Genomic DNA, 17,901 nt, shown 5'->3' on the forward strand with positions numbered 1-17,901 from the left:
TATGATTATCTCTGCCATGATTGTTCTCCTGATCTCTTTGTATTACATGTATAAATTTTGATGCTATATATCAATCTGTATTAATTTGGAAACTAATAAAAAGATTGAAAAAGAAGGAAAGATGGAGAAATTGCCCACTCTATAAGTATTAAGTCTGTAAAAGCTGTGGGTATTTGTATACAAGAATACACTGAGAAAAGGAGAGTTATAGTTTCAACAGCCAGCTAAAAACACCACTGCATGGCTCCTGGCCTCAAACAACAACTGCAGAATGGGAAATGCATTGGAATGTTTTGGAGTTCCTGCCTAAAGCCTGCAGAATTCATCACAGAATGGAAAGGGTGAGTTAACCACAGTGGAGGTCGGTAGCTCTCGCTGCCTAACATTCTGCTCCAGTGACTTTACCCCTGGGCACAGTGTATCCATAACTGAAGGGACACTATCCTCTCTGTAGTCCTGAATTTCTACCTCTTCAAGCTTTATTGCAATCTAAGTGAGGTTTGAGAGTTTAAAGATGACTTAGTGGTTTGATAAAGTGATTACAACAAAAATAAAACTGGTTATATAATAACTACATAGGACTAAAGGAACTTAGTGCATAGATAAATGTCATTCTGTCACAACTGATCTGTGTTGTGTTTAGACCCCACACAAGCCTCTTCCCACTCCAGTTCATTTAACCTGATCAGTGTATTCTTTAAATCCCTTTGATGCATACTTACCCACTGAACTCAATTTGTGAACAATTTTGAGAAATGAATTTGGTTTGATAAATACATTCCATATTTTATTCAGGGAATACAGTACGTATGTAGAAATACTTTGTTGCCTTTATAAAGTATCAGACTTGCACAGAAACTCTAGAAATTAATACTGATTTAGCCAGCACAGTGCACTTTGACATTATGGAAAAGGTTTCACACAATTCAAAAATTAGTAGAGGCCTATATCCACAGTGCAGTGAATTATGGCTGGATTTCTTGTTCACTAGGAAGAATGTACACAATTCAGTAATTATACTGAGCCCTCCTCAAAATAAAACCCAAGACATAACATTTGATAATTCCTTTCATAAATAAATCCATTATGTGACCTTCCTACTTAAAAATGGTTGGCAGCAATTAAGAGTTTTATGCAATAGCTTGAATCATTACATTATTACTGCTGATAGTAATCACTCCCTTTTCTTAGTAATGGTCTTTGCCCCTTACAGAGAGCTAATGATGAGGAACAATTTTATGCTTACATTCCGTGACAAAGAAGTTAAGCATGGTAAGGACAACAGTGTGGCCGCTGAACATGTAGTCTCCACAAGTGTGCACGCCTGTTAGTGTCATTCCAAAACCACTCCAAATTGCCAGTGCCCTTTGAAACTTGGCCCACATGTCTCCATATAACTGAAAAACAAAATACATAATGTTGAACAAAGATCACTGAGCTTCCTACATATTACAGCAGAATTATTTACATGCCTCTGACAGCATTGCGGTTATGTTACTGGATTAGTAATCCAGAGGCCTGACTGTTAAATCAGCAGCAGCTGGGGAACTTAAATTTAGTTCATGAATCATCTGGAATAAAAAGCCAGGTTCAAAGATGGTGACACTGAAATTATATCAGATATTTGTGAAGGCCCATCTGCTCATTACCTTCCTCAGTTAGGAAATGGTCCATCCTTATACAGTCTGCTCTACACTGGATTCCAGTGTTACAGCAACGTGGCTCACTCTGAACTGTCGCCTTTAGTGCTGAACACGTCACCCATTCAGGGCAGTTAACAACGGGCAATAAATATATGCCTTAACATTGATGCTCATATCCCATACAAGAATATGGAAAATAATACCAAGATATAGAAATAAACATATGTGAAGGCATTGGATTAATGTGCATTATTACAATTAAATTAATTTTCACCTGAAAAACAAAAAATCCCTGATCCCTGTCCTGAGTCCCAAATTACAGAGACTCAAGTGGAAAGCAGGGCATGCATCCTGGCCCAACTTCATGCTGGGGAAGGCCTGCAAAGTCCAGACATGTGGCCTCATGCCAGGTGCCGCAGTGGGAGCCCAGATGGTCCATGTTCGAATTGATTGTGGTTGGTCGGGCTTTTTTTTATACTCTGCAGATCCTTACCCGAAAACAAGCTTTAAACAAAGTTGGGTGTAGGGAACAGGAAACAAAAGTATCTTTGACCAGATTCAGGAAACAAATGCTTAAAACTTCCATTTATCTGCAAGGTCCCGGAGAAACCTGAAGAGAACATTTATTTCCAGCTGATGTACTGCCAACACGTCTACCCCTCGTACCTTACTCCACTATCATTCATATAAGTCAGATTGTCATTATTGTGTCTCTTTTACTTACACAGGGTGAGGCCACTTAACAGAGTTGAAGAAACACAAACAGTGATACTGGGACAGGTACATGGATAGGAAAGGTTTAGAGGGATATGGGCCAAACATGTGCAAACGGGACTGGCTTAGTTGGGTGTCTTGGTAGGCATGGACAAGTTGGGCTGAAGGGCCTGTTCCCATGCTGTATGGCTTCACAACTCTAAGATGCCTCTCCTTTGACTAGCACCACAGATTTTCTTTAATATATCTGGTGTTTAATTTCCAGCTTCTTCAAAATTGCATGAGTGAGGTGATGAACTCATCTCAATGATATGCACAGGGAATGGTGGGGTGGTGACTGGACCTTTGCACCAGATCTTTTAAATATTCAGCAAAAAAATAGCAAGTGCCCATTCTGGTTATAATTGCTTCTTTGTATATTTGTCATTTTCAAATGCTCAAAACCTTATCCTTCATATTCAGCTTTTCACCTTTTGTAGAAATGTGAAAAGTTCAGTTTTCATTGATGTTGTGAATGAAATTCATCGTGATTTTAAAAGCCACAGAACAAAAAAATCTAACAATGACTTTAAAACAAAATTACACTTGGACAATGAGCCAGCTTGAGGACTAGTTCGCATCATTTGGACAAACTTACTTTTCCAGAACATTGTAGGTGATGGCCAGGCACAGAGAGTGAGGTGACAAACATAGTAACACAGCGTAATAGGAACACTGTTCCCATCAGGCTACACATGCGACGGAGGAGGATAGACCTAGAGGATAATGAAAAACAGCCAAAGATACAATTAACAGTGCAATTCATTCCCCAAATATCAGATGAAATTTCATTTTCCCATTACACTCAAAGCATCTTGTATTTTCCAATCTTCATAAAAGACTCAAATTCTGCTCACTGATTTAGTAACAGAGCAGTGAATTAAAATGGATTTTCTGTACAATGCATTATCACTGTTAGTGTTTATCACAAGCTCAGACTAAAACTGGAAGGGTAGCAAAGATGTCTCATGAAGACTGGGCCTTGGGTTATTTGTGTACATTACTTTAATAAAGTTTTTGACGATGTGATAGCTGCTAAATTTGTTAAATAAAAGCATAATTAACAGCATGGCAAATAGATTTTTATTTGATTCTTTTCCTCTCTCCTGAAGTGGTCTCTTTGGCCCATTCACCATACCACAACCAAGAATAACTCAGTCTGCAGTGTACTTCCAAGGCTCTACCTATTCTATGAGGATGAATTTACTGATCATTTGGTGCTTGGAACAGGCAAGATAATGAGCTCACTCCAAGTGCATAGTATGGGCATCACCAGGCACTACAAGTGCTCCTACATTCCATTTCTGCACAGTTCTGGGACATAAAACAAGGCTTTTCTCAATGCATTTACAACATCTTGCAATTTTTTTCTCCAAAATGGAAAATCTAAACTGATTTTTCAAAAATGTATTTATCAATTTCTTGAAAACCTCTTCTCTGCTGCTCCAATAACTTTTTCAAACCAACCACAAAGCATTCCTAATGCATGGCTCCCCATCACTAGGCCACCTCATATCTGTGAGTGAGTCCCTGCCGAAATCACTACCAGCAGCACCGGACAAACTCATAATAACAATGTAATTGGCAAAGAGAGAGTCCTTCATCCTTCCTGAGCAAATTCAAACTCCACTGAAACTGCAGCACTGAAATACATTCAGTTTTTCCTCACACTTAGAAAGGGAGTGAGTTATTGAGTCACAGAATCACTGAGTCACTGAAGAGTACAGCACAGAATGACTATTCCCACAGCGCTTCTGATAGGAGAGCAGAGAGTCATTTATAACAACCCACAAAATTTCTAGTGGCCAGGCCCTGTTCAGTGTGGTCTGGGGTACACTGTTCTGCTGGGAGCCCATCTGAGAAATGACCACATTGTGCTGGGCCTTCCTCAGTGGGAGTATCTGGCTGCACCAACAGCATTGTTTTGATAGCTGGTGAGAATCTGCCTCAAGCTCACTGGCGGTTAAAGTTGTCATTGCTATTGCAATTTTGTGAATGGCTTTAACATTCAAATATTTAAAATCATTTTGAATGTACACCCACTATTTTACATCCAGTAACATCCTCAACCATTCACTTGTTTCTCCTTCACAATTATAATAGTATCTTTGTGTGTTATCAAAAGGAAGTAAACAGAAGAAAATTTATTTGCACAGAAGATTGAGACAACCAAGTTCCAGTTACAGAGACCTAGACTATTAATGCAGAGAATGGAGTTCAATCTCATCACAGCAGAATTAAAGTAATTAATTTAATTAAATGATAACCATGAGACTATGACATAGTCATAATAACCATCTGAGAAAAACAAAAGCATTCAGAAAATTAGAGTGATTTTCTTTCAGAAGGAGATCTACAGTCCTAACCTTGGTTGGCCTTGCACACTGATGTGGCTTACTCTTAATTGCCCGCAGTCCAGGACCAATAAGGCACAGACATCTGCATCTCATTAATGAACAAAAAGGTTTTGCATCTCTACAGTCTGTCATGTTACAGGTGCTCCTCAAATGGTCCATAAACCACCACCGTGTATTCCTAGAGGGACTTCATAGGAATTAAATTCAAAACAAACCCACCCTTTCTCTCCATTCCCAACTCTACCCCTCTTAGTTATTCTGATATTGCCACTTTAGCATCTCTTTGTGCACTACTACAGATTGCACTGCAATCTTTGCACCACTTTACCGTTCTGTGCTTGCTGTATTTATTACCATGTATACTGTTTACCCTGTGAGCTTCATATGTGCAGGGAATTTCATTGCATCCTGGTAAATATGACAATAAACTAATCTCATCTACCTTACCTTCCCTGAACACAGGCAGCTCCTTGAAAATCTGCCCTTCCTCCTGTACAGACAGTCGGTGTTAGCGAGCTACCCAACAAGGAGGATGATGGGGAGGAGGAAACAATGAGACTGTGGCATAAACAAGCCTGGTCCCATCCTGTGCACACACTGACCTCACCTGGAGCACACTAATGTTTAGAAATTAGGAAGAGGGAATCCTGTTTCTTTCCTTCCTTAAATGCTGTATTTCAATTTGTCACTGTTTTGGATTAATTGTAGACCACAAATTAAACCGAGGTCTTTCTAGTATATGCCTCTGTACAACATCACAGGAAAAGGGCTGGTTCTGTTATAAAACAACTACAATATCTTTCAAAATTCTGCTCTATTTTTTACCACTTTAGTTAGCCTGTGGAAAAAAATTCAAGAAATGAAATAGTTACAATATTGTCAAATATTTTACAAGGAAACTAAACTGATCAAATCAACCATGAAAGTGCAGTAAATCTTCAGTAAGGAATGCAGTATCTGGTTGAGAAAAACAATTTGTAGTGGGCACCAGGTTACATCCAATGACTTGCTTTTGAAAAAGAACCATTGGAGTGTGCTTGGTTTTACACAATGAATCCCAGTGCAATATGTTCCAAAATTACTCAATTCTAGACTTTGCAGGGAAAGTACACAACACAAAATATCAGCTGACCAACAGTCACAAAACCTCTCCATTTCATGGGAAAATATACAGGACTTCATTTGGAAGAATAAAGTTTTATCGCTTCTTTAGAAGTAAAATGGATCATTTGCCAAAAGACATTGTTGTATCTTAATATCCTCAGTCTCACAAAGGAATGAAGAAAACACAGATTTTGAGGGTTTGTCTCAATTCAACACGCACTCTGCTTTAGCTTTTAGAGTGAGAGCACTAAATCATATTTCCCCATTTTCTGTTGTTCCCTTAGTTCTTCTGACAACACGAAAACTCTACAAGAATGTCCTTCTTTTAATTACGACATCAAGACAGAAAATACTGGTAATCCTAAAACCTACCTGTGCTTATGAAGTAGCAGCAGCAACAGCCAGATAGTGCACAGAACAACACCACAGACCTCAGCCATTGCAAATGCCCATGGTATCCTTGGGACACTGTTAACAGAAATAGCACAATATAAAAACATGTTAATGTATTTATTTGGAGAAGCAGAATGTCGCCTTATTTTGATGTTTATTAGTGATTTATTGATTGGTTTCAAGCCTTGAGAAAAATGCACTTTGCAGGTATAAGCCCCATTCACCATGAAAGGTTCACTGAACGCAACTTTTCCATGTTCCAACCAGCAATCAAAGCAGAAACGCTGGGGAAGTGAAGCTCACAATCCTATCTGCATGGAGGCTTTTCACAGAAATACAGGCAGATGCTTCAACTGTAGACTTGGAGAATAATCCAAGAGGAAGCAACAGAAAGGGTAATCAGGAATTCCAACAAAAGAATTCCCTGTGTCATACTAGAGTTAGACTAAATATATAATGTTTGAATTTAGGCCGATATCCCAATGAGATGAATGAATTAGGCAGAGTCATATCTTGGGGGCTATTCAAGGAACTATTTGGCCTCTTTTTGCTTGAGGTGCCCCAAGGCATTGTTAGAAGTGAATGATATTTACAGGTGACAGACAGATTTGTATAACAAGATGAAACTGGTCTGTTATATTAATACATTCCTGTTATTATTCATCATGTGTAACTCTTGATATTTTACAGAAAGAGGAAGCAGAACTGAAATACATTTTACCATGAAAAATTGCTTTACTGAAGACAACCAACATGCACATATCTGTGCAAAACTGAATTTGATGCTATGCGAGGAAAGATGATGCATCATTATATAATAGATAACACTCAGCTCTTTATTTATGGAGAGAACAATGACAGCACTACTGCCAGTCATTAAGTTTACAGTTGACTACATCAACAACTTTTATTTATACAGCACTACCGAAACAGAAAAAAATACATTCTGGGTTATTGCCAAGAAGTGACATCAGACAAAAATCAAACCAAGAAGTTACATTGGATGCGACAACTGGTCATTGATCTTTAAGCAAGGCCATGAAGGTACATAAGAAGAGAATGCTAGGATTGGGGCAGGAATGATTTCCAAAGTGGGGGCACGATTTTCAGGTGGGTCATGGAATGTTTACAAAAAAAAAATGAGTCACAATCTCCACTCCTTCAAATAACTGCTGGAGTGTAGATGTGCAGGAGAACCATTTGGTTAAAGAGGGGAACCTGTGAAAATCACTGGTCTGGAGAGAAAGAACACCAAAGGGAGATTCACTGAAGGGGATTGTTGGGTTAGACAAGGTTAGATAGATAAGGAGATCAAGCCATGAAAAAGGATTTGAATAAGAGGTTGAAGTCTGAGATACTGATGGACTGAGATGAGGTTCAGCAAACAGGCTATGACATGGGCAGAGGCAGAGCTTTAGTTGAGCTAACGTTTTTGAAGAGGGGTATTGGAATTAGAATTCTGACATGGAATACATTCTTCAGATGAGCTGAAGGAGGGAGGAAACATGTAATGGAAGCTGAAGATGGTGGGCTTTGTAACAAGAACAGCTCAGCTTGAGATCATGTACCACACTGAGGTACAGTGTGGTACAACTGGAGATAGTGGAGGAGCTGGAGGATGAAATTAAAGTTAAGATGCAAAGTTTTTGGTGAATATCAGGAAGAATGGCTTTGGTCTTCCCAATTTTTAACTGCAGTAACTGTGGCTTATGTTAAAATGGATGTCAGACAAGCATTCTGCCCACCCAGTTGTAGTGGAAGGACTGAGAAAAGTAAGAGGATTGATGGATCCAGTCAGTGTGCATAAAGGTTCTGACACCATGGCTGTGAACAATACCATGAGGCATATAAGGAAGAGGATGGAGGTAAGAATAGATCTTTGTTGAATCCAGAGGTCATGGCAATAGGATTGAAGAGAAGCTATTGCTACAGGTACCCTGAATAAACACAATGTAAACCAAGAAAGTGGCAGCTTACATAGGTGAACAATTAGGGATAGAAATAATGATGGAAAATTGTATGACTGATTATGTCACAGTCTGCAGAGTAGTCCTGAAGGGCTAGTGCATTGCAGTCCCAGTGAGAGGATAGCATTTGTGATTAGGGTTGTTTCATTATTGGGAAGGGGCAGAAAAAGGTTGGAAATATTCAAATATGGAATAGCAGGAAAAATAGATTATCACTGATGCACCAATGCTTTCAAGAATTTGCCAACAACTGGTGAGAGAGAGCAGGACAGGGCTTAGAATGTTTATTGTTTCCCACCACTATGATCCAATGTTCTCATGCCTTCATCTCTCACTACATTTTCTTTCAAGCAATGTCAATAATTTCTTCATTAGATTGGGACTAACTATTCTTGGACTTATTTCAATTTATCTGCCAGAACATAGTCCCTCTTCTTAACAGGTTTTCGTTGACTGCTATGGAGTCTTGGCATTGATAAAATGAATATCCCTTAATGAGTTTGGGGAGATAAACAGAGAGATTTGGGTTTTTCAAATAAAGGTATTCAGTACAACGGTAAAGCAGAAAGATAAATCCATACAAAAGTATTGTTTCACCACATTTATTTAGATTTAGTTCTGGATGTTCCAGCATTAAAAAGACATTAAACCCATACAGAGCACAAGGTTCACCGTTTTGATAAAGGACAACTTTTATGAGGACAAAAACTACTCAAAGTAGAGACTGCGTAGAGGAAATATAAAGTGTACTTACTTCAACAAAAAGTTTTGAAAGCATGATTGGGAATAGATCCATAATGGGCAAGTCAGTAGCGGCTATCGATGAATTTAAAATTGTCAGTAAGATAATGATGAGAGGGGTTATTAGATACTTTAAACATAGGTTTTACAAAATGGAAAGTTTTGTCACAGGGAGTGGTTATGGGAGAAGGTTGCATCCTTTAAAATAACTTATTTATAACAGATAATATACAGATTATTGGAAGGCAAGGGTGCAGAATTAATTTTTGATTACTCTAGCAAAAAAAACAAACAAAATGGCACCTGAAAATGTCTTTGATCCAATTAAGACATTATACCAGATTCTGTTGTCTCCAAATGTCATTGAAAAGATGGCCACCATTAAGAATCTCACCAGGTTTTTTAATGTATTCCTTGAGAATTAGTGAGTTAGCAGAGTTTTTCTGATAAGGCAACAGTTTTACAATCTTCATTACTAAAAGCAGCTGTCTAACCCAGATTTATTTAGCTATCCAAAGTTACATTCCCCTGCTGCCATAATTTGATAGGAATCCATAATTCCGGATCATCAGTCCACATTTCTGGATGATTCTTTCAGGGACCTACCCAGGATGCTGACAGGCCACCCAAGCCTGCTATCAGAGGCCAACACTACACAAACCAAGGTCAGAAACCCACACTACACAAACCAAGGGGCAAAGATGCAGCTTCAATGGAACTTTCCATACTGTTTCTTGCAGAAGGGTTTAATATTCAATATTTGCACATCCAATAAAATTACAAAAGAAAAATAATCTTCTGTTAAGGAAATTCCATTGTTGCATTAATGTTGAATAATTTGAACCCCCTTTTTAAACTATTTAATTTATTATGAGCGATAATTTTGAGTCCTACATAACCCAACAGAATTCATGGGTGTAAAATGCTGCCTCTTATCGCCTTATTTTAATAAATGGGTTTGTACTGCAATGTTCACAAATGCTCAAACTGGAGTGTAAATCTGTTTATTTCCATTTGCCCCCACCTCATCCTAACATTACTGATTCTTGGCAGTACGCAACCATAGACCTCTTCAGTTTCCTTTCTGCAACAGTTTTCACCAATTCTTTGATTGTCCCAATACTTAAGGATACACTGATCAAATATCTTATAACATGACCCAGTGCTGAACTCGCTGGCTGCAAGTAAAATGTCCCAGCTAAATAAGACTTGAAGACTGTTGGAGCAAATTCATATAAGTAGCCATTTTGAATGAAGAAATTTTACCACAAGCCATGCTAATTACATCGATCTGAACTGCATCCCAGCAAATAATGCATTTGATGTAATACTAGACACCATGCAAACTACTGAATCATTTTCAAACTCAGACCGCATAAAATGTTTTATATGATAATGTCCTAGGGCAGAATTATTGGTCAATGCTTAAACAAGTTGGTGTAGACTGAACATTTCCTGAGATTATGCATGCTGCACACTTGATCAGAAATGGGAAAAGAGCAAACCATTCTCAGATCTGCAGCGGTTCCCATCAAGCAGGACTCAAGGAACGTAGAAATATTGATAAAATTGCATGTTTCACTCTAATCCATTCTTCCAACTCCAGGGACTATGTATCCTGAAATCCCTGCAATTAGTGGTCCTACATTCAACTGCCTATTTGCACCTTGAAGTCTTCCTAAACTTTGACAATTTCTCACTTTTGAAGTCTCCTAGAAATTTACTTCATTGGCCACGTTTTTGATGTACTCTCTTCACAGATTCTTTGGTTCCATGACAGTTTTTGGTTTTCTGTGTACAAGAAACAACTTGGGGCACATATATCCAAGTTATTACGGATTTAACAGATTTCATATTTATTCATTGCCTGAAAAATCCCAGCTTCAAAATCAAAATCACATCATATTTGAGCCCAAAGTCAAATGATGCATTGGTCTCTCAGAATCCCTCTCATTCAGCACCACTTCACAGCCTTAAACTAGGAACAGAGAAAGTGAAGACCCAATGTCAAGCAATATTTGACACTTATATTACCTCTAATGGAGTAAAAATTCCTAAGGCACTTGAGAATTATATTCATTAAAGAAAAATTCAACGTCCAGCTACATTAGGAGATTTCAGATAAATGAGCTTGGGGAAGGATGCATATTTCAAAAAGCATCTGAAAGGAGAATGGAGGTAGAGAGTTAAAGTGATTTTTGGAAGGAAATCCGAAGCCTATATACTTGAAAGTACGGCCACCTGTAGTACAGCAACCAAACGAAAGGATGCTCAAAGGGCCACAATTGGAAAGAGTGCAAGGATCTAAGAATTGTACAGCTGAAGAAGCTCCAGAGGCATGAAGAGACCAGGCCACGAAGGGATTTGAAGACAACGTTAGACGAATGTAGGTTATCAAAGATAGGAATGAATAGTAAATGGGACTGTGTGAATTAGGATATGGCCAGCAGGATCTAACACAAGGTGACAGTGGTTTGGTTGATGGAGGATGGAAGAACTTTGGAACTTAAAAGAGTTGATCAACCATACAGGTGGTTTTGCTAAGGAGCAGGTACTTGATTAGAAGTTCCTTTCAGTGTTAAGTACAACAGAAAGGCTGTGGACATTCCAATTCAACCTCAACAGTTGCCAAGGTGACAGAGAATGTGAATGGCTAGAGAGCAAGTTTGTGGGGAGAATCAAAGATAATGATGTTGGTCTTCCTAATCTTCAGTTGGAGAAAATTTTTGTTCATCCACTTCTGGATGGTAGTCAAACTATATGGCAGACTGGAGATAGGGAGGGTCTGAGAAGATGGGAGAGAGGTATAGCTGGCTGTCATCACTGCACAGAACAGTACAGCAAAGGAACAGGCCTTTCAGCCCACCACACCTGCGGCGACCATGATGCCAATCCAAACTATTCCCACCTGCCACCACATGGTCCATATCCCTCTATTCCCTGCTCGTATACATATGCCTCCTAAACATTGCTATCATATCTGCTTCTGCCACCTACCCTAGCAGCACTAAAAAAAAACTTGCATCACACATCTACTTTAAACCTACCTTCTCTCACTTTAAACCTATGGTCTCTAGTATTTGAAGACTAGATGCTAGAATCTGGAACAACACAAAAAGCACTGGAGGAACTCAGCAGGTCAGGCAGCATCAATGGATGGAAGTGGACAGTCAACATTTCAGGTCAAGACCCTTCATCGGGACTGGCTGGGCCTCTGGCATTTCCACCCTGTGCCTCTCATAATTTTATATACTTCAATCAGGTTGCCCCTCAGCCTCCAATGCACCAGAAAAAACAAGCCTAATTTGTCCAACCTCTCCTTATAACTAAAACTCTCCAAACCAGGCAACTGGTGAATCTTTTCTGCACCCTCTCCAAAGCCTCTACATCCTATACTCCAAATGTGGCCTAACCAAAGTTGTATACAGCTGCAACATGACTTCCAACTTTTATATTCAATGCCATGACTGATGAAGGCAAGCATGCGTATGCCTTCTTTACCGCCCTATCCACTTGCGTTGTCACTTTCAGGGAGTATAGACTTGCACCCCAAGATATTAGTGAAAAACAAGAGCAGTCCAAGATTACTTTGTTAGTGGGTCCAGACATCACAGAACAGGACCATAATCAAGTGTAAGTACTTTCTGTCTATGACTGGTTCAGGTGATGCCAGACCCACTGACAGACGACGCCAGAGAAAAACTGAATGGTCAAACATGTCAAAAGCCAAAGTTGCTGCTTCGTCATTGACCTTTCCTCTCTCATGAGATCAGAAGTGAGATATTCGATGACTGCATGGGATTCAATCCCTTTCACAGCTCCTCAGATAATGGAGCAGTCTGTGCCAGACAACGAAACATGGAGCAAATGCAAGCATGTCACGGGTGTCATTCAATTACTTTTCTCAACAAGGGTCTAACAAGATTCTTGACACTCAATGGCATTAGCATCAAAAAACAAACACAATTTGGTGATGATGGGAGATATCATAATCAGAAAACTAATGAGCCAGGAAAAAAATTCTGGCGTTTAAGAAAGATCAGAAGCTGTCTCTTCTGTAACAGGCTCTCTCCCTCCTTGCTCAAAGGTTCTTTTAACACCTGCAAAAATACAGTCCTTTCACATGGATGAGTACAGCTCTAACAATATACACGAAGCTCAACTTGCTTACCTGTATGCATCCACTATCGTAAACATTAATTCCTTCCCCACAGGGAATGTAGCATCTCCAAGTACACCATATTAACTCAAAGTCCTTATGATAATACCTTCAAAATCACTGACTATTGCCACTAATAGGGAAGGGCAGCAAACTCACACCAACATCCATCATCTGCAAGTCACACACCATTCTTTCATCGTCAATGGATCAACATCTTGGAATTCCCTACCCAAAAGTACTGTGGAGATTCATCACCACAAAAAAGTGCAGGAGCTTAGGATGGTGACTCACCATCACTGTTTCATGGACACTCAGAGACAGGCAATAAGTGCTGGCCATGCCAGAAATCTCTGAACCACATGACTGAATCAAAATATTCAACCAGGCAAAGAAACTCAACCAAGTTGATGTTCAGTTATGGTGGGACAACAATGGCTGATGAACTGGTGGTTTCTAAGGGCTTTTACTAGGAAGGCTGAACAAGGGAAGGCTGGCAAGATTGGCACCAGCATGTGCTCTGGATGGGAAGCTCATGAGAGATGTTTGGGAAAGTTGGAGTTGCTGCCCTTGAGGAAGCAGTAAAGAGCTTCTCAACAGACTCTTCAAAAGATGTGAATAAGCACTTTAGGGAACCTGCCAAGTTACCTAAGTGGCAGCAAAGCCTGGGCTGGTAGCAGGAATAAAATACTGAGGCATGCTGAAGGGTTGGATTAGGAACATGGGAGGCAGAGTACCCAGAACGGGAGAAGCAAAAGGAGACAAGGTGATGAAAGGTTCATGAGAGTTAAAGACAAAGGGAGTAGGAATGAAGAACACAAAAAGAGGCAGAATCAGTTTGGTTAGGAAACTTGCGTTGCATAAACAAGGAAAATAAGGATAGAGTTCCCAGTAATAATCAGGCAAATATAAAAAAGCCCTTTACGTGAATACAAATCATGAGGCACATGGATCCTCTTGACCTCTGAAGTAGCAATCTTCCATTTTTTGTGTGAACCAGCACTACGGCTGCTCAGTGAGAAATTGCATACTTTTGTTGGACTGTTTTGCAGAGTTTTGCAAAAACATATGGAACAGAACTGCAAAGGGCCTGAACGTCCCCACAGTGAACAATTTCTCCTCAGACATCATTCATTCCTCCAAATAAAAGGTATTGCTATGGGAATCCAAATGTGTTCCAGCTACACTTGCCTTACCGTGGGGCACGTGGGACATGTTTTTTTTCGTGGAACCAATCTCTTTCTACAGGACAATGAGGAGTGCTTTCTTGTGTTTTCCTACTCTCACACTGAAGAGAAGAATTTCATCAACTTTCCTGTCAATTTTCACCGTTTACTCATTTTCAAATATCTTTCACAAGCTCTTCCTTTTCTTTTCTCAACTTCTCCCTCCCCTACACTGGGGACAATGAGGATCCATTATAACCCTAATGACCCTCACAGCTATCTTGATTACACCTCCCTCCATGACTTCCTGAAAGGATTGCATTCCATTCTCCAGGCGAGTCTCTGTCACAGCTCTTCCAGTGATGCCACCTTCCATGCTCATCAACTATCCCTGTTCCATTTCCTGCAATTCTCCCGTCCCTTGTTCTACAAACCACACTCCTTGGAAGGATTTTCTTGTCCTCACCAACCTCCTACAGCAGATATCCTGTGCTTTTTGTAACACCTCTGGCAAAATACTGACAAACATATCTTCAACCACCACCTCCCCACCAAAATGCCACCTTCAACAATCCAAAGGGACCCTTGCTTTACTCCTCAATCACTACCACATTTTCCCATTCCAACAAGAGCAAGAGGTGGAACATTTCCCCGTTCAATCATCCAGACCACAAACTGTTGCTCATGAAACAGCAACTTACTTACACTTCTCTCAGTTTAATAGTGTATTTGCTAATCAGAATGCAGCCTCCTCTCCATGGGTAGAAAGAACACAAGAGTGGGCAAACACTATGTAGAAACATCTGCATTCAGTCCACAAGCTTCTGATCACCTGATTCTTCTCTGTCCCGTTCATCTTAATGCAATTGCATGGATTACATTCTTGGGCTCTGAACATCATAGTCTTCATTCATAATGATGGTTAAATTAAGCTGTTCAAAGTCTGATCCCAGAAACAGTGATAATTTAAATTTACTCTGAGGTTATACTGCAGTCACTGCAAAGTCCATTCAATTTAATACAATTGCTTTAATTGGTCCTATACCACCTCCCAAAAATTGACGTTCCAGGTTGGTGATATCGTTCCAACTTGCATTGTGGTTTATATGTCAATGCAAAAGTTGTTATTTAACAAATAAATGATATTCTACCATGGAATTCACTGGGAGTGGTGACCCACACACTCGTCTTTGCCCAAATCACTAATTCTGCAGCATAGAGCTCTTGGCCTGCATCAAAATGATTTGACAGTTGGTTAAGCCATGTCCCCAGACATTAAAGCTGTGAAATAGTTTGAATGTTTGTGAATACCAGACGTTTAATATTCAGAAACTATTAAAAATTGATACAATTTTAAAAATTAGTTAAACACTCAAGGACAATTAAGCAGATTAAAGTTAATTAATTAAAAAAAAATCACCTGAAAGTTGCCTCTCAGTTATTCCTTTCCCTTGAATTGAATGGATTCATTGAACCCATTCAGGTTCAACTGGAGCTCAAGAGTGCAGTATGGAAATCATCAGTGACCCCTTCTGAGGAAGCCTGGGACTTCAGTGTTCACACATGCTTCCTGACAGAGGTAAATCCAGGATATCATCCCAAATTATACAGGTCTCGAAATAAAGGCCATTTGACAATAGTTTGTTTCCAATAGTTTTGCATTAATGACATACTAAAAGTTAGCCAAGTTTAGTCCTCACCCAGATCTTAACTGATCAGTAACCAATAATAGAAATTGTATATTGAGAAGCAGTTTGAACCTTTGAAAGCTTTAAGCAATGCAACAGCCCTGAAAAATGAATACATCCCATTGAAGCTTTAGAAAGTTATGCCCATGAATAATACCAAAGAGCACGTCACATGCTCCTTGAAATTCCAATGTTTGACATTTAAAGTTTTTGTGGTGGTTTCCATTTTAATGGAATAAAATAAATGCTTCAGGGGAATTTCAAAATATATGCTTAACTATATGCATCCAATTTATTTTCCATGCACATCTTTTTCAAATGCAAATGTGCTATAATTTTAGCAAATGTTCCCACAGCAAGCATTCAGATGTTGATTTTTTTAAAACTGTCAGAATACCAATGCAGAAAGTTCAGAGCCTGTTACAGTGGAGCAGGAAGACCGAACACACAGTCAATTCTTGGGTGCTACATTTATATTTAGAATGTAAAAGACCAAGACTCATGAAATCTAGACAGTTTGAATGATTGTGAAGTTTAATGTGTACCATTAAAATAATTTTTAAAAAGTACGTGAATATACAGGAAGTCCCCGGATTACAAATGAGTTCAGTTTTTGAGTCTGTTCGTAAGTCGAGTTTGTAAGTCGGAACAGTTACGTACAGTTCACATCTAGCGTCAATTAGTCAAATGTTTGTCTTAGCATATAGTATATATTTTACCTAAAACATCATAAATATAATAATGCAGTAATAACGCGCAGTGTTTTGAGCATCACGCAAAGTAGTCCACCCATTCGTTAGTACGAACCATTGTGTGTAACTTGAGTTTTTAAAATAATAGGCTTTACGGAGGTCAGTTCGTAAGTACAGGCATTTGTAAGTCAGGCGTTCGTAACCCGGGGACTTCCTGTATTTAAAAGAATTAAATTGCATTCTATGCACTTAAATGTGCTGCCAAAAAGAATTTTCCAACACTTCATCTGTGTAAAATAGATCCATTTGGCCCAGAAGTGTGGGGTCAGAAAGATGGAAATCAGGGGAGGATAAATAGAAAATTGTTTTAAAAAAATTAGACCAGAGATTAGATTACAGAAAAAAAAAATTCCTTTCTTTTCTAAACTAATGATCCTCTAAATCTGGATCAGTATTCCTGACTTACTTGATCTAACATAAGCAATCTATTACCATGGATGCATGCAATTACTCTGGCCACATTCACTAATATTCTGGATTTTTAAAAATATCCATGATGCAACTATTACTAAGTTTCAAGCTCTATGACTGCCAAATCCACAAGTTACACTGCCTATGACAGATGTAGGAAATTATGGCATTGCTTTCAGGATGCAACATCACACCTTAACAGGTTTTGAAGTAAGTAAAAATACTTCTTCCTAACTGTGGTGTCATCTGAAATGTAAAATGAGGGCATCTTCCCAACCTACTGGAATACAGGCCACTGATCATTCTTTATAGGGACATCAAAGTCCTTTCCATCTAGTTTCCAATGAATCTTTTGGACATGGCCACACCCATTCTATTTACAATGGTGGAATCAACCTAGCTAAACATCAGAGGGGAAATGAAGTTATAGCACCACTTTCTCTTGGTCCCTGTTTAGAATCAGTTTCAATAAAGCCCTCACAGCTAATATTTATGGATATCAATTGAATTCTGCTTGTCTTTTTTTTTACAAAGCAGCTGAAACTTGATTAGATGTCAGACTACTCCTGTGATAGTGCAGGAACCTATTGAAAATTTTAACTTGGAGTGGACTTGCACATTAATTAAGTTTGTTTTGAAGAGGTAATTAAATATATTGATGAAGACAACACAGTTGATGTGGTTAATATCGATTTCAGTAAGTCATTTGACTAGGTTCCACATGGAAGGCTGGTCCAAAAGGTTAGAGCCTATGGAATCCAAGGCAA

The 17,901-nt window shown here is 39.0% G+C and overlaps 1 protein-coding gene across 3 annotated transcripts in view; it reads right to left on the reverse strand.

Annotated features, from left to right (window-relative positions):
• samd8 (sterile alpha motif domain containing 8) overlaps positions 1-17,901 on the reverse strand; it is a 56,948-nt gene that overhangs the window by 11,819 nt on the left and 27,228 nt on the right. For all 3 annotated transcript variants that reach the window (XM_052041624.1, XM_052041626.1, XM_052041625.1), the window contains 3 exons: positions 6,230-6,325; positions 2,995-3,112; positions 1,247-1,397 (listed from right to left, as the gene is read on the reverse strand). In XM_052041624.1, the coding sequence (XP_051897584.1) occupies positions 1,247-1,397; positions 2,995-3,112; positions 6,230-6,325 (365 nt within the window). The remainder of the gene's footprint in view (positions 1-1,246; positions 1,398-2,994; positions 3,113-6,229; positions 6,326-17,901) is intronic.

Source organism: Pristis pectinata, chromosome 30, assembly GCF_009764475.1.
Source record: "Pristis pectinata isolate sPriPec2 chromosome 30, sPriPec2.1.pri, whole genome shotgun sequence".
NCBI classification, from domain to species: Eukaryota; Metazoa; Chordata; class Chondrichthyes; order Rhinopristiformes; family Pristidae; genus Pristis; species Pristis pectinata.